At 37.8% G+C, this 18,609-nt stretch overlaps 1 protein-coding gene across 6 annotated transcripts in view; it reads right to left on the bottom strand.

Moving 5' to 3' along the window:
* Nucleotides 1-18,609, bottom strand: part of PCDH15 (protocadherin related 15) — a 435,688-nt gene that overhangs the window by 236,045 nt on the left and 181,034 nt on the right. For all 6 annotated transcript variants that reach the window (XM_088144402.1, XM_088144401.1, XM_088144400.1 and 3 more), the window contains exons 7-8: nucleotides 16,535-16,645; nucleotides 11,502-11,672 (exon numbers count right to left, since the gene is read on the bottom strand). In XM_088144402.1, the coding sequence (XP_088000528.1) occupies nucleotides 11,502-11,672; nucleotides 16,535-16,645 (282 nt within the window). The remainder of the gene's footprint in view (nucleotides 1-11,501; nucleotides 11,673-16,534; nucleotides 16,646-18,609) is intronic.

Genomic DNA, 18,609 nt, shown 5'->3' with positions numbered 1-18,609 from the left:
CATGCTGGGACAGAATTCAGCATTAGAAACAAACACAAGGTCTACGAGCAAAAACACAGTCAGGTCTTGCTCTAGTCCAGTGATGGCAAACCTATGACACGTGTGTCAAAGGTGACACGCCATGATGTTTTGGGTGACATGCCTGCATTCATCAACACCTGACAACAACTATTCTCCCTGTTTGAACTACCAAAGAAAATGAATTTGTTTTACTCATATTTCATTTTTGTAATTATTTGATGTTTCTTTATATAATAGATAGCACCACACATGATTGGGCTGTATTTTTAAAAAATTGTTAAAAAAAAAATCTGTTTTGTTTGGGGTCAGGGGTGGGGGGTGACATGCCAGCAGAGTCAAGATAGGCATTTTCTGAATTTTGACACGCCGAGCACAAAAGGTTTGCCACCACTGTTTTAGTTAATGGATTAGGAAGACAGGATGTCTCTGAAGACTTCTGAATTTTCAAAGTCTGTTGCAGAAAATTAGGGAACTCTCAATAAAAGATGAGAAGCAAGAAGACACATAGGGGAGTGGAAATAGATTTGTTTTTCCCTGTTATTTCCCCTGCTGAAAAGAATATAATTTAAAGTGCTTATTCTCATGATGTTTTTGCTCATATTTATAAATGCATCCATTCATGCCTAGTCCCAAACAAATATTTGTCAAAGTCTAAAACTGTACAAACTGGCTTTTGAAAACAATTATTTAAAAAATATATTGAGATAACTATCATTCTGAAAATTGATTTCACATTTTTTTTGCTACATTTAAAATATTAAAATATAGTTAGGATATGCTTCATATAGATGTACTGATGTACTGTATATCCATCCTGTTTTGGGGGGAGAGGGATCACAGGTGTAGCAGAACTATAGCACCGGGCCCTTTACCAGCCAAAAGCATTTCATATTATGGAAATGCTTGCCCATCTGCCAAGAGGAAAAGACGACCCACCCATCCTCTAAGCTTCATGCATTTCCATATTAAAATTAGTGCCAATTTCTTTTAATTAGCCTTGTCATTCTTTATGCAGCCCCATGCATATAAAAATTAATTATCTGTAAATTCACATCTTCATAATTTTTAGCTTTCACTTCACTTGTTCTTGGTGACATTTTCTTAAGAACACAGTTATCAGGAGATTGCACATGGAGAACAGACAATGTATCAAAAGGTTAAAAAAATAAAGAGCGAGAGGGAGGGTGGATGAGACTTCAAGAAAAATATCAACACATAAATAGCATATAAAACTTCAAACTTCAGCTACCACATAATGAGAAGGTTTCTGCTCTGAGACTGTGGAAACACGCATCCCATTAAAACACCATTAATATGCCCATGCAATTTTCATTATGTTGCAATATCTGCTACCTGGCAAATCTTGCTGTAAATTTGTTAAAGATTGAACAAATCTTCACTTTGCATTTGTATCATTTTTCTGAGGATTCTTTTGGTTCTTCTTATAAAGAACCAAGATATTAGGGGAAAACATCAACAAAAAATGGCAAAAGGAATTTCTTTACTTCTTAAGAAGAAATTTTTTTATAACTCATTATTTGTTGCTGTTGAAGCAAAAGATCTAGTTGTTGTTTTTTTATAACAACTAGATCTTTTGCTTCAGAGCTCATTACAAATATTGAACAACAGAGTTTTTGTTGAATTCAGTGGGGTTCCAGAGCATTCTAAAAACCACTGAAATGGCAATTAAAAACAGTTCAGCATGTGATGGAAGGATTCTATGCTGATGGAAAGAAACTCTGCTGACAAGGTAGCACATTTGCCCAGAGCTTACTATACACTGGCTGAAAAAAAATCTACAAAAAAATCTACAGGTGCATGTTTCCACTGGTGGTCATCATTCCTGGGTGCATTTTGGAGAGTGGTGGGGCTAGGACGTTCCATTGAGATATTTCAGGATTAAGTACATTAAGGACACAAGGTTGAAACTAATATAATTTCCTTCTCATTGCCAAATGATTAGTGAGAGATGTTGAAAAGGAACAAAAGTGACTTATGAACTAGGCCTTGGTAGTGGCAGATTGCCATTTTGTTCCTGTTCCCAATTTAGATTTGTTCTGCTATGTCCCAGAAAACAGGCCCTACATGCTGCAAGAGTAGGTAGGGATACTGCACAGGGGTGCAGAACCACCAAAGCTACAGGAGGCATTCTTGATATAAGTTCAGCAGTCTTTTAGAAGACTGCTGGACCTCTGGGTAAATCATCTCCCTCATGGCTTAGCCACTGCATCAGATGTCAAGTGTGCTGTGCAGATTCTAGCTGCAAAACTGCTTGGAAATCAACCTGTAGGATAAAAGGGTTGGGCTGAAGGCTGTTTTCCAGCTTCTATTCTCATAGGAAATATTGATCTTATCATAATATCTGTTTTCTCTCACTGCCAGAGATGAGATGGCCATAGAAGTGTAGAACATAATGACTAGACTATAAGGGCCAATTATAGTCTAGCAGACTGATGACACCTTAAGTCTCTCCTCTGTGTACCCCATAGGAGGTCTTATATCACAGTAAGATGGATAAACACTAATGAACTGGAGCTGCCTCAGTGGCAGTGTGGTGACAAGATGGGATGTATTGTAAAGACATGTCCTCAACAAAAATTTAGTGGGACGTGCATATGATACCCAACCCTTAAGCCTAGTTATCTAAAGCCTGGTTAACTAAAGGACTGTCTTTTAGGTTATGTAATGACTGTCAATCTTCTGTTGTTTCTCCTGACATGTATGATCAGGCAGAGTTGGCATGCTCCAGATCCCATCCATTAAGCAGTGTCATCTGATACTAGGTAAATTGAGCCAAAGTCTTATCTTTATCTTCTACATCAAAAGCCTAACCTTATTCTTCCACACTGCTATCATCTGTTCATGTAAGACAATACTTTTTGCTAGGTAGAGCGCAGCAAAACCTTAAAGTGACAAAGAATGGAATAATGAGCTTGCTATTTATTAGAATTAAATAAAAGGAACAGGCTACAAATAAAAGGTGGATTCAGAAGGGAGTGGAGACAAAAATAAAAAAAAATCAATAACATTTGACAGAATGGATAGGAAATCTTGGTTCTAGATTTAGGTGTCATACCTCAATGAGTCCATCACCATCTTGCCAATATCATATCAGTCCTTTGGCTTGAAATCCCCTTTTGTTTCCAATCAAGTTTTTTTTAATTATTGATAATGTATTTTTCAAAGGCTCAGACAGCAGTGACAAGAAACATAAAGGCTTATTTATTTATTTAAAACATTTGTATGGCTGCCCAACTCAACCAAAGTCACTCTTGGTGACTTAAGAAAATTAAACAAAACCTAACAACCAGCAATCACTAAACAAAGCCCAAACCCAAAACTGATAAACAATAAAATGGTAATCCAAACAGTTGTGACACATCATCTAATTGGGGCTCCAACACATTGTAAGACAAAGGCCCAGGGCCTAGAAGCCCCAAGGCTTGTATAAGGATCCTGCTAGGATGTTGGTCACAGCAGATGGCCAAAAATCCTGAATATCACACAAGTCTAAGTAGGAACATGATAAGCTTGATAGGGCTTATCAGAATATAGAATTAGCCTTTCTGTGCAAGCTCTCCTATATTAGTATGGTTGCTGTTGCTTTGTATATCAAATCACACAACTGCAAAATTTCTTGCTGCTTGCAAAATGCAAGAGGCAGGACTACTGTATGTCCTACAGTGGGTGCAGGTTACAATCTTCAGGTGGCAAGACTGAATGTTTGGTTCCATAGGTATTTGGATAATAAGTGGTACTTACTCTCCTTAAGGTGTAAGTTATGTTAGTAAGAGTAAAGTTTGATTCTCTCAGTGAAGAGCCAGAAAGGCTTTCATAAAGCAGAAAGAACTGCAAAACATTTGAACTGCTGCTATAAAGGAATGATGGAAGCCTTTACAAAAAGTGAAGGCCTACGAAGTCTTGATCTATAACCACAGAGAACAGAGAAGACTCTGATGTTTTCTTTGATGCTCCTTGTGCAGTTTGGGACTTTGCAACGATTCTCTATGTAGTGAACAGATAACCGAACATGTAGCTGCACAGCCGAGCACTTCTATCTAAAAACAAATACCTATATTTTACCATCCTTGTCACACGCATACAAAAATTGCTGTATATGATCTTGTCTTTTTGAAATGGTCAGTTTCATTTCTTACATTTCTTAGAGTAGAAGTTATTTTCTTGGGATTTATTTTGCTTTCAGTGAAACTTGCTAGTTTAGAACATACATTTGAAGGGGAAAAGGATATTTGGTCCATGCAGGGCAGCGACAATGCAGTTTCTTTATTAAGGAGCCAAAACGTGCTTCAGGAATGTCCCACCCATATTACTACATGGTCCCTATACCCTCATATAGATGTTAATGTGCATCCTTTCAAGATCAAAGGAGCAACAGTATGAAAATATTTTAGATGATGTTTGGAAAAAGGATGACATTTGAATTTTTTCTAACAAGAAAAATAAATTCAGAAGTGGTTGTTAAATCTTATCAAAGACACTGTTCTTCATGGCAATGCAACCCTTGTTCTCATCTCTAAATCTGGATTAACTGAAGAGTTTCTTCACTATCAAAATCAAAAACACGATTTTGAACCTATGGGATATTAGAAAAACTGAAATCCCTTTGTCTCTATGTGCCTACTGCTGTTCTAAGTCTATCATTATGGGATTATCATGGGATTCAGCAGGAAGTAAGTAGTCACAAACAAAATCAAAGTGCAAAAGGATTCTTTCAGTCCTTAAGTGGTTCAGAGCTGTGAGACACAGTCAGATGTTTATAGGATCAACTGACCTGAATAGAGTCTGGCTAATGCATTTCAGTTTGCAAAAACAGTAGCAGAAAATAGTCTGGTGACAGAGAGAGAATGTCTTAAAGTACTGGGAATTTCAGTTAGAATTTCTTATCATGAACATACTGTGTTTACTTACATTATCTACCAGGACTGAATGAAAAGCAATGTCTTCTTCACCTGTCAGCCCTTTAAGGTAGAGCAGACTAGGAAACCAAAATTATGAATGCTAATACTACTTTTATTATAAGGTTACAGTATCGGAATCTTGGAAGTCCAAATGTGTTTCTCCCTTCCTTCCCTTTATCTTCATGATAACTAGGGAGGGTCACATTTCAGATGCTTTCTCAAACTACATTTATGTCCGGGACTCAGTTTTTTTTTTTAATCTGACCATTGTCTTGGTTGTGGCTCTTCCTCCTGTTCCTCAAGGTTATTCCTACTGCCTATTGCATCACCTCCAAAACTTTAGTATAAATAGGGATATTTTAATAAAAGAAACAATCCTTGATATGAGCTATTTTTGTTACTGTATTTTGTTTCCACATAATCACCACTATTCACTACACACTTCTGCCAGTGATGGACAAGCTTCTTAAAGCTGTCACAAAAGAACTCCACATGCTGCCTCTTCAAGACTGACAGTCCTTTCCACCTCTTCATTTGAGTCCAACATATGCCCACAAGGATATTCCTTCAATGTTGGGAAAAGGTGGAAGTTACATGGTGCCAAATTTGGACTGTATGGAGTAAGACAGTGAGCTCCAATTTGTCAATTGCCTCTTGGGTGCTTGTACACTGTGGGGTCAATTTTTGTCATGTTGCAGAAAAAAAAGTTCTTCTACTTCTGAACCCTGCTTAACTGTTGTTTCAAAGTTTTGAATGTTGGAATAAAATGCTGTGAGTTGACAGTGGTGCCAGATTCAAAGAAGTTCATGTGATAATCCATGTGTGATACCATCATTGGTAACTGCAAAACTCAAATTTTTCCTGTCAAAACCTGGGTTTTCATTTTTTTTTTTTAATTGGCATTTGTGATGATATTCCATGATGATGCTTCTTTTCTGGGTTACAATAATTAGCCCATGTTTAATTGGCTGTTGCAGTGTGGTAACAGTTGCTGGCAAATGCCAATTCTTGATGCTTTATCTCTGCCATCAGCCTGTGAGGAGCCCCATCTTGCACAAACCTTCTAATCACTGAAGAACATCAATGATTTGACTGACATATTCTTGCCAAGCTTCAAATCAATTTCCCTTTGAGTAATCCACCAATGGTCCTTAATCAGTTCATCAACTTTTCCCATGTAAGATTCTTTGGTTGCTGTCACAGGTTATCCACACAGATCAGCTCTACCTAGTCTGCCATCTTTACATTTTTTTTTTTTTTTTGCCCAGTCACCCACAGTAGTCAAATCAACAGAATCATCACCATAAATGGTCTGCATTTGGCAGTGAATTTCAATTGGAGGGATTCCTTTGCCATTCAAAAATTCAATCATGCTATGTTGCTTAAAGTGCAGTGATGAGTAGTACCTTCCATTTCATGAACAATAGCAACATAACCTTTTCTTCCTATCAACTGAGATGAAATAATAGATAGTATGGAACACATCAGAGCTTTTGGTGCATCAGTACTGCCTTCTGTTAGTGGCTTACAATGTTAGAAGCATTATTTTTGTTCAACCTTCATAATATATTACTGTATGCCTGTGTACTGTAAATTTTGTTCTAATATGTTGGTTGCACAGCAGATAAAACAGCATGGAATTAATGGAAGAGTGATCTACCTATTTATTGTTACCCTTTCAGTCTAGAAAGTTTTGGGTAAATAGCTGGTTTTGTTCCATCCTTCTGAGTGTGGGTGCATGTACCCACACAATAGACAGAGCTTCCTGATGCTTAAAGAAATAACAGAACCAGAATGAAATGTGAGAATTGCAAATGTCATTAATTTACATAATTTAACTGTTTACAGAACACACATTTCATAGGAATAGGATTTAGCATATCAATATTTTTTTAAAAAATATGCATACCCTGAAACAAGTACCAATGCATTCATTCTGCATATAACTAACATCATAATCCTATGCACAATTTCCTATTAGAAAGATTCACTGTGTGCAGAACATTGCACTGAAAAGTTCTGCAAGAATTACTCTTGCAGATGGGAACAGGAGAACAGCTATAGTAAAAGAACAGAACAGCTCAGTAAAACCCCTACTGCACATCTTGTGTACCTTTAAGCTCCAAACCCTATACATTCAGAAAGATTATCAGTTGTAAGACTTTCTAGCAGAAAGAGCAACCATTTCATTATTCATAGATGAACACAAAGAGTTTGGCATATGGACATTCTATAATTATATGTGAAGAGATGTACTTCAGCTGATGATCAAAATCTTGAGTGATCACTTTAAATATTCCAAATCCATCTTTTGTACACTGGGTGACAGTGATGACTCTGCTATTGTCATTCATATGAAAGTCAGTAGAACTGAGAAGCAAACCAGCTTTTCTTTTGTATATACAGAACCTTGATGAATTATATTTTCTCCAAGAGAACATTTGCAAAAGTTATTGACAAAGTTCCTGCATTACATTAAATGCAAAAACAATTAATTGCTTTCAAACCTTTGTGTATAAGTAGGCTCCCTGACTTTCAGCTTAGAGGTTTGAGGAAGGAGAGGAAGAATTTATTCCAACTTTAAAAAATAGAGCCATGCTGATATAGCTAGCTAACTAGCTAGCTAGATGATAGATAGATAGATAGATAGATAGATAGATAGATAGATAGATAGATAGATAGATAGATATCACATTAGAAACACTAATGTGCATTGTCTGAAAGTTGATTAAGGCTCGTTTTTATGGAAAATGGTTGATTTAAAAAAAAGCATGCAGACAGTATGAAGAATGGTAGCTGTGAGTCCAGGAGGACCACCAAGATGTGCACTAATCTTGACTGGGGATGTGCTACCCCTCCATAACCAAAGGTGAAAACTTCCCCAACCCAGGGAGCCCAAACAGGCATTCAGTTTTGTCAGGGAGTTGAAGTCTGTTCCTCCCATCTAGACCTGAACAGCCTCCAGGCACTGGGTCACTACATTGACAGCTTCACCTGTGCAACCTGAGGTTGAGATGCACAATTAAGTATTATCTGCATATTGTTGATACTGAAACCTGAACTGATGGATGATTTCACCCAGTGGTTTCATGTAGTTATTAAATAGAAGGGATGAAAACATGGAACCCTGAGCCACCACACAAGTGAGGAGCCATGAGCATGATCTCTCCATTCCTGTCAACACAGACTGGGACCACTGAGAAAGGAGATGGACCACTGCAGCACAGTGTCCCACCCTCTAACCTCTACAACCACTCCAAAAGGATACTATATGAAAAGCTGCTGAGAGATCAAGGAATAAAAGCATAGGTATACCACCCCCATCCTCTACCACAGGTCATCTACAAGCATGACCAAGGCTGTCTTGATATTATATCTTGGCCTGAAACTCAGCTGGAATGGATCCAGATAATTTGTTTCCTTGAAGATGCTCTGCAATTGGTATCCAACCACCTTCTCAACCACCTTCCCCACAAAGGGAAGTTTGGAAACTGGACAATCTGTCCAGAGCGGAGGGGTCCAGTGATGGCCTCTTGAGAAATGGGCACACCATCACCTCCTTCAAGGCTGGGGGAACTTCCCCCTCCCTCAGAGAGGCCAATGCTATCACATGGACCCACCCACAAGTCACTCCCAGGCTATATTTATTGGTTGAAGGGAAGCATTATACTCATTTTTTCCCCCATTACTGAGCTACATTACATATCACAACTATTCCATGCCATTAATATGGATGTTCTTACTACATTTAAATACCCATTATAGCATCAAAGCTATGGTAGGATAAGAAGGCATCATATTGGTGTTCTGAAAAGACAGCATCCAGAAAAACCATTACAAGTTCCTCAGGAATTTGTTTCATTTTTAGTACTCTGCATTGCTCAAACCTTACTGTTAGCCGTCTAGCCTACTGATTCAAAAGGCAGCAAAATCTATTATAATTAGACTGCATTCGTATGTATGTATGTATGTATGTATGTATGTATGTATGAATGTATGAATGTATGAATGTATGAATATATATATATATATATATATATATATATATATATATATATATTCATTCTTAACAAAGGGGAAATAATACAACTCTTTCTATACCCTAGGAAAACTTCCTTTATGGGATTGGCACTTTGGGTATGATTTATATGATAGTAACAACACATTCAAGAAATTATTTCTAGGGATATGGCACATTAAAACAAAACATTGCAAGGCCCTCAACCAGCTGTCCAGTAGACAGTGGTGGTGCTGCTGGTAATGGTGGTGGTGGTGGTGATGATGATGATCATTTTCCATACGCATGAGATGAACTAATCCTGTAGTCCAGTGAGGCCATGAAACTTGAGTATATCATGGGAAGCTAAGCTAATCAACTATCAGTTCAGCTCCTGATCCTACAAAGACAGTTGCCCATTAGTGGGACCTTTCTCTCTCGCCTAGTATTTTCTCCTCCTGTAGCAAGGTGCTGCAGTATCCTTCTATCATTCCCCCATCACCATGGAAGCAGCCAGTAACTTATGGAAGTGGCCATAGAAACATTTTTAGCACCAAGTTTGTAATGGGCTGTGAGAATAATCTTGGGAGACAGGAGGAAGTGCCACAGCCTAGAAAATGGTCTGATAAAAAAAAATCTTAGTCTGAAGGAGGGGCAGGGGTGGAATAAGCCTTTCAGAAGGGACCCTCCCTAGTTCTCTGGAAAGTAAAGGCAGGAGATGGGGGAAGTGCTTTTAGATTTGCAAGATTGTGTTACTGTGACCTTACAATAAAGGTAGCATTAATACTAGTGGTTTTGGTTTCCTGTCTGGACTACCTCAAAGGGCTGACTTAATCTTGCAAGTTTGAAAGCACTTCCCCCCTCCCCTGCCTTTACTTTCCAGAGAACTAGGAAGATGCTTCTGAGATGCTTTCTCCACCCTCATCCCTCCTTTGGACTCAGATTTCATTTATCATGCCATTATCTAGACTGCAGCTCTTCCTCCTGTCTTCCATGGTTATTTTCATAGTCCATTACAAAGTTCCAGGCATGAAACAACAATACTTTCAACAATAGTTTTCTCAATAGAGAATAAGTTACACCAGCCCTCTTAATTGTCCCACAGATAAATAAAATGCACTCCTTCTGATTCTTTCTATGATGTTGAAAATCTAATGCTGTTTTAATGTTTCTGAAAAGAAATACTACATTATACATGTAATGTACTATTTACATCTGATATGGTTTTAATAAAACCAGCTGAAAAGCATTATGCTACAAAAATATACCAAAAAGCTACATTTAGTAAATATTTATGGTCAATTCAGCGTGATATTATTTTTTAACTGCTAACAATATTCATACAAAAAATTCTTATAAACTGAAGTGTCAATCTACATTGTAAAAGAGAAAGTAAACAAGTAAAAAAAAAGTGACATGATGTTTATAAATTATTAGTTTTTCCATATTGTCTACAAAGGTCCATTTATTTTCATGACCTATATTTTAATTGAATCTCTTTTTCATCAGTTGGGGAAAAACACACAAACCAAAATCTGAAGTTGTTAACTGATGAATATTTTGAGAATGCTGTAAATACTAAAGACCTATAAAATTAAGATAAAAGCTGAGCAGGACACAAAAGTTCTCTGATGTGGTTTATAGGAAGGTCTATGATCAATAAATACTTAGTATTTTATATCTATGTACTATTTACATATTAAACATAACAAGTATATGGGCTAAGGGAGTCAGGACTGAAGCTGGAGGGGCAGAAATAAGCAACTCCCAGTCTAGAGAAAGCTATTATTTAAATATATCTCAGTCGCCTGTCAGCCTTGGAGGGTAAACACAACCAGACGAGCTAATTCTACTTTAATGTAAAGCTACACTGACAGAATCTTGTAAGTCTGAAAGTACAATTCTCTCCCTATCTCTTCTACAGCCCAAGAAACTAAGGAGGGTCTCTTCTGAGCTTCTTGCCCCACCCACTATCCAGCTGTGGACTATGCTGTGTCTTATCTGACTGCTCCCTTGGCAGCATCTCGTTGCCCAGTCTCCCAAGGTCTTTCCCATATATCATTACATCACCTCCCAAACCATCAAGTGACCAGCCAACTATCTGTTAATTTAGAAGGGCAGGAGGAAGCAGGTTAGAGTTTAAACCCTGGAACACAGGTATATAAAGTCTTAGACATTTTTATGCTGCAGCGAGTAATCAAGTATTGTGTTTGAAGCTCCATTACTGCCTGCAATAAAGATACCAATTTAGCCTAGTCATGCCTGGGAGACTTCTGCCAAGTCTAGCTAAGAGCTGAATTAAGGGTTAAGTGTCTGGAGGTGTGTGATTTACTGCCAGCCTGGGTGTGAAGCCTGACAAGAATCCACTCAAGGGTCTGATAAATCAGATTTTGCAATTTGCATGCAACTGCAAAAATGAGACTTGTCTGTGCTGAATATCTGACAGATCAGGATATATGGCTGGGCACTGTTGAGTCTGCTGATTGTAAGCTTGTGCTGCACAATTAGTGGTGGCTCAATGTAGATGCAGAATGAATGAATTCAATTAAAATGCTTGTACTTACAGGGTCAGTGAGTTCTGGCAAACTAGCTTGATAAGTGAGTGGCCGGCAGTCGCGAGTATTAAAAACTAATATACATGGAAGGAACATTGGTCCAAGGTCATCCCCATCAAGGACATCAACAGTGAGGGTGCTTGTGCTTGTTCTTCGTTCCCCAAGATTTTGAGCTCGATCCTGTGTAGAAAATAGAATTTTTAAAGACTAATCCTGCAATTCCTCCAGAGAGATGATGTATTTCAATAAAAATATTTATCTTGGTGTCATCTCACAACATGCAATCTCAAAATGTATCCTGTGATGTTCTTGAAACGTTAGGTGGATGGAAGTAAGGAACTGCCAGACTCCAGATAGCACCAGGTGGCAGTAGGAGTTGGACGGGAGGTTTACTTTCTTTTTCAAATCAGGTGACAAGTTAGATTTGTTTTTATTTCTTCCTGTCACTACTTTTCTTCTCTATCATAGCATATATATCCTTCCCTCCATTACTTTAAGTATACCTCACTCTCTACCTCTCCCATTATATATTTATTCCAAGATACTCATCACTTCTCTACACTTTCCCTTTAAGCCTCTTTCTCCTTTCCTTGTATCCCAAATTATTCAACTCCTTAAATTGCTCTGGGAGATGTTAGCTGACATCACACACAGATACACAGGTAAAATGTGCTTGAGAGAGTGTTGAATGCAGAATCTAACTTTTAGTGACTCTGTAATATCTCTGGGAAATAAAGCTAATTATCCAATAGCAAAGAAATCTAGTAGCAGCCATGCAAGAAACCCAACTTTCAAAATGCCAAGAGTTTTCTCCCTCTCCCCTGGAATATTTGAGGACAGGAACAAATAAAAGAGACTTCATGATTAAATTTTCTTTTTGTAAATTTGAGCCCAATAAGTATTGTTTTCTTCACAGAACTACATGGGAGTTAAATCCCCTTTATTTCAACAAAACTTTCTATATCTTTAATTATTGATTCATTTATCAGTCAGCCCTGATAAACATACTCCATCTATTCTGCTTTCTGGCAAAAGAAATAATCAATTCTGTTGCTTTTCAAACAGAAAAGACTAAGTGCTCTACAGGAAAAAAAATGAACTCAGACCAATGCAAATGGTACACCAACCTTACTCAAGATTGTAGGAAGATTATCATACTGCAGAGAGTCTTAATTTGATATTTGCCTGCCATTTCTGCTTTTTAGCCTTCTTATGACTGAGGAACTGTAGTAAAATATAATTACTGCATGTTGTTATAAACAGATTGTTTTGGAATGAGAGCTACAGCTTTGTCCTTGGTAACTGAACAGCTGAGGAAGGGAAATCTGGTTCACGGAGACATCCACATGTATTATTCCAAAATTCTTTAAGTTTCTCTTGGATCAATTGGAAATTAAAAACAAGGAAACATTAGACTGGAGAAAGTTTAAAGTCTCCAAACTCGCTATACTCAGAAGCTGGGTGGAAGCAAACCGCTCACCCTAGGAAGGATAAGGCATATGGCAAATGAAGTTCCCCAGGGGACACAAGAATCTGACAAACATTAAAAAGCTAGATGGAGGGAAATCAAGCAGCAGCAAGTAAGGCACTTAGAGAGGTTAACAGCAAAGGAGCAGGCAATGAGAACACCAGTGCAAATTAAACTAAAACTGTGGAGAGAACTGGAAATAGGTGTAAATATTCAGGCCTGGCAGGAGCCAATCATGATACCCATCAACAATATTCTGATCACACTTCATCCTCCCTCAGCACTTGCTCTTTCCCATCCCATTCTCTGCCCTCACCGTGTCATACCCAGTGAATGGGGGAGGAGGAAGGGAGGGTTGATTGGAGTTGAGACTTAGAATTGTAGTTATAGACTTAGAAGGAACTATTGAGGTAACTGGTTGGAGCTTCTGTGAGATGTAGTTCAGCAATATGGAATCAGAGCAACAAGAGGGTTGGAAAAGGGCCTTTTAGACTACCAATTCTAACTGCTGCTCAGCGCAGGAATTCTAATTAAAGAATGCTTGAGCGATATGGTCCGGTTGCTGCTTGAACACATTCATTGTTGAATTGCTCTTTACTTCCCTATAATATTCAACCAGAATCTATCTTCTGGAAATTCAAATCCTTTAATTTACGAATGTTGGAGTAGGAATGCTACAAAGTTGGACCATTCCTTTGTAGTAGGAATGCTACAAAGTTGGACCAAGTAATCTGTACAATTCAGAGGTGAAGGGAGTACTTACTAGCTCTGCTTGCATATTTAGCACTAATCATAAATCAACATTTGATTTGAAGAAAGTGTTATTTTTCAGGGACAAAAAAGGGTTTTCAGACTTGACACAAAAAAGGAGTTGGGAGCAGTTGCCGGTAAGCGCGAAAAACCGCGCGCGCCCGAAAAGGGCGCGAAGCAATGGAAACCCCGCCTCCTGCGCTCGCCAGCTGGGCTCTGCCCTAGGAAGGAGGCTCTGGCAAACCACTTCCGAAAAACAGTTGCCTTGAAAACTGCAAGGACTCGTCCAAGCAGTCACTGCAGGGTCAGCAATGACTGAGCGCAGACAAAAAAAAAAAAAAAAATTATAAATAGGTTATTTATTCTAAACCTGCATTTCGTGTATTTATGTTATTGGTCTGGAACTGTAATAAAGTAAGTTACTTTATTATATAATGTGTTATAAAATTGCTTCCTACAAAAATATATGCAACTGGACCTAATTAGGTAAAATGCCTTCCAAAGGTTGCACTTCAAAGCTGAATAATACTGGTAAATGAAATGAAATTAACACCACACAAAATTACTATTTATGTCAGAAAGGCAACCCTTAGTGGAATTACATGCATGATATATATATATACATACACACATACACACATACATATATACAAACATACACGCACACACACATACATACACATACATACACACACACACACACACACATATTCCTGGTACCCTGAGTATGTGTCAATATACTGCCAATACTTCCTAATGTGATGCAGGTAACTGTTTGTATGATAATCTGTAGATTAAAGGTCCGAGCCTGCAAATATTTCATCTAGGTCCTATTCTGTAGCCTTCTCTGTCTGTTAAAAAGTGTTATGTGAAGGGCTCAATTGACCAAAGCCATGATGGGCAGAAGAAGTCAATATCTATGGGCCCATCTGGCGATGACCATATTATATAGAAGATTACAAATTGGAATGTAAAAGGAATAAATGGTAAAAAACACAAATGAAATTAAATAAATAAAGATAGGTCTCTTGTATATCAGTGAAACTAAGAAAAAGGGGAGAATGTAATAGGTGGCTTGACTCTGTGGAGTAGAATTCATGAATGCAGAGATGTAAAGGAGGAGGTTTAATTATGAATGAGAGGATGCAAATATATTGTCAGAAAGTATGAATAAGTGTTATCTAGGTTATTATTGGTGTGTGTAAAAGTAAAAATGATTGCATGGAGTTGATGAGATCCTCAAAAACAATAGGGTGAAAACGCAATTGTTTTAAGCAGCGTATGGACGTGGTCAAAGCAAAGATGATTTGCAAGGATAGAAAAGTATGGAAAAGAATAGAAACAGTACTGATATAAACTAGCTTTGACTATACATTATTTTTTTTCTTTCTTATCTCAGGTATCTACTTTATTTGGCTTACTATTTATTACTCCTTTTTTGTGCTTTCTATAGTGTTGCTTACCCAAAAAGGATAGGTATACATGTACATAACAAAACACAGTTGTGTGAATGAAATAATATATGAAAGACAATGTTACAAACAACAAAAGCATTTGGTTGATTCTCAAACATGCAAATGCCATCTCATCACTTAGAGGCCTAAAATATTTGTTTAAGAAATTTATATGGTCACCCAACTCAAACTCTGGAAAGCATGCAATAAGCAAACAACAAAATAAGCAAACAAGAAACCAATTATGGTTAAAATCACAACAACAGCAATTAATAGGCAACCAGGAACTCAAATTTGCCTTACACCATCCATGTGGTAGCTCCAATCATCCTGGCCCCAATGCCCAAGGAAAGGTACAATTTTCTAAAGGCCAACAGGGTGAGAGCCAATTGTATATTAAGGAGATTGTTCTAGAGGGCAGGGGCTACAGAGGAAAGGGCACCCTTCCTAGGTGCCATTAGATGACATTGCTTCAAGGAAGGGACCAAAGTGTGTCCATCCTACTAGAGTATGAGGGACAGAGTTGCTATAGGAGAAAAGTGGTTCTGCAAATAGGTCTATTCTATGCCATGTAGGGCTTTATAGGTGACAATCAGCACCTTGAATTGGATTTGGAAGTCTATTGGGAGTAAATGCAGCCAACAGATAGTGTTGGTATATGAGTATACTGAAGTGCACACTTAACTACCTGTGGATCTATTGTAGTGTCCATATGATTTTCAAGGGCAGCCCTATGTAGAGGGTGTTGCAGTACAGAGGTGACTAAGGCATGAGTAACAGGAAGCAAAACCTGATCCAGGAATGGTACAACTGGCACACAAAACAAAGTTATGCAAAAGCCTTCCTGGCCACAGTTACCATCTATTCTTCAAGCAGGACCTGTAAGTCCAGAAGAACCCACAATTTATGCACTGGTTCTAAGTGGGGGAGTGCCACCCGCTCCAAAACCAAAAATGGAAAAACTTCAGGTGTGGGATCAGGAGAGCCCCAAAGCCACAGCCACTTGGTGTTTCTGGGATTTTGCTGAATCCTATTCTTCACAGTTCAGACCCCCACAGCCTCCAGACATGGATAGAACATGGACAGCATCATGTAGTTAGCTAGGGGCAGAGATAAATAACTGAGTATCACCAGCATATTATTACCTGTTAATGTCTTCCCACTTTGGGGAAAGCTCTGTGAAGTACCTGATGTACAGCTGTTCATTTGGATGTCTAAACTAATACTTGACTCTTGCAGAAATTCAGTGGGAAATTTGAGAAATAATATATGCTTGCTTGAAGGTGACAAGGCAAAACATCTAAATATTTTCAGGTTTTCTTCCAAAGCAGTTATATACATAATAAACACCCCAAAAACATCATGCTCACATTTGCTTGGACAATGACAAAATAGCGTGACTTTTCTTCATAATTTAATCTCTCACGCAAAACTATTGCTCCAGACAATGTCAAAGGGATGTCAAAAGTCCTATTTGATGTCTGCAAAAGAAAAAAAAAAGGAGGAGGAGGAGGGGGAGGATGGATAAAGAATTGCAGGAAATGATGAGTTAACAGTTTAAGATCAATGGCCAGTGGCAATTAATGACAATGCCTCTAGCTATAGAAAAATGCACATTACAAGTAGTCCCCAGTTTAAGAACAAGTTCTATTCCCAAGGTCTGTCCTTAAATTGAATTTGTATGCAAGCCAGAATGGTATTATCATATAATACTGTATAAGTAGTATTGTGTAATTAACTCAAACCATTGTGTATTCAACTCAAATCATTGTGTATTTAACTTGAATTTTGTTACAATAGACTTAGTTCTTAACTATCGGTTGTCCTTAAATCGGGAGTTCTTAACCTGGGGAGTATCTGTACTGCACTCATTCTACTTTTAACTATTAATCAGCTAGTTTTCACCCACACGAACAGGATGAATTTCTTAAAAAATAGGAAAATAGGAACTTCTATCGCATCTAAACATGTTTGGTGTTAACACTGCACTTAGCAAGTTTTTAAAAACTGGCACATTGGTAATGCTAAATTACATTCCAATGAAATAAAACTTCATTCTCAAAGATCGCAAGACAAAATACAACTGAGCTGTACCTTTCAACAATAAATGTGTAACTAAAACACTTCATGTTAGATACAAACAGAATTAAATAGAAGCAGAAGGGGATATAGTGACCTGATTGCAAATTGATAATAATAGCCAACTGTTGGAGAAATAGAGCCTGCTCACACAGCCTAACTCTATTATGATTATTGTATACTGCTGATGAGTGTTGAAAGTGAGACATGTAAATTGCTTCATTTTCCCCTTAAAAGCATATAAAACGGCCACTCCATCCCTGCACAATGTTACTTGAAAAATTTCAAGGACCTTTAGTTATGCAGAGAAATCTTTTTAAACATTGGTTCTTTATAGAAGACTGTGATTGGAAACATACATATATGAGGTCAGGAACAGTAGGCCCCCATGCAGTTAGGACCTTGAACATTATTGGACTAATGTAAGTGATGTTGATGGACATACACTCTTCACTAATTCAGCTGTAGATTCTTCCAATCTGATACAACATAAATAAAATCATGGCCTTTTCTTTGTTAAAATATTAATGCAAATGTTTCAGCAATGTGAAGAACTAGCAATCCTTTTCCCACGTATTTTCCTTCCTTTCTTTTGCCAATTACTGTGGCAATAAGTGTTTTATGGAAGCGATCAAGATTTACAGAGCAAAGACTATGAGCTGTCTGGAGTTCACAGGTTTCCAACTCCTCATTTAGTGACCTCAGTTAGCGACCATTCACAAATACGATAGTAACAAACTGTAGTAAAAACATCATTTTCCGACCAATGCATGTACTGCATGAAAATATGGCCATGCATGCTCAAATTTCTGTGCCTGACAACAATCCATGCTGGAGTAAGAATAATGCTGGCATTGCTGCATGAGAGAAATTTATCTGAATTAGACAGCAACCAGCAATCTTCTTAGTGTCTCTCTCTTTCTCTGTCACATGGTTTGCTTACCGACCATTTTGCTTAGTGATCATTTTGCTGGAACAAAATGTGGTCGCTAAATGAGGAGAGCATGTATCATAAAGTGACCTCCTTCAAAGTCATTCAAACTTTGTAACGGACCTGACTGGTATACCCAGATATGGATCTAACTCTTCATTAAAGCTGCATTCTAGCTTGAATACAGTAGAACTCATATTTATTTATTTAATACATTTATTTAATACATCTTACATACATGACTGAGCAGCTAACAATTAAAACCGAACAAAAACAACCAAAATTAAAAACAACAGAAATAGCATAAAAGTAGCAGCTAAGAACACTCATAAACACTCAAACTAACCACAAAATGGGCTCATCAACACGATCAGGGCCCTGGGCTTGATGGCAAAGCCAGGGTTTTAATCCCTTGCAAAAGGCCAGCAAGGTCAG

The sequence above is a fragment of the Python bivittatus genome, unplaced genomic scaffold, assembly GCF_059951505.1.
Source record: "Python bivittatus isolate LINGU-HERP-01145 unplaced genomic scaffold, Pbiv_v1 ctg000400_np1212, whole genome shotgun sequence".
NCBI classification, from domain to species: Eukaryota; Metazoa; Chordata; class Lepidosauria; order Squamata; family Pythonidae; genus Python; species Python bivittatus.
This window is presented reverse-complemented; position numbering and strand designations above follow the sequence as displayed.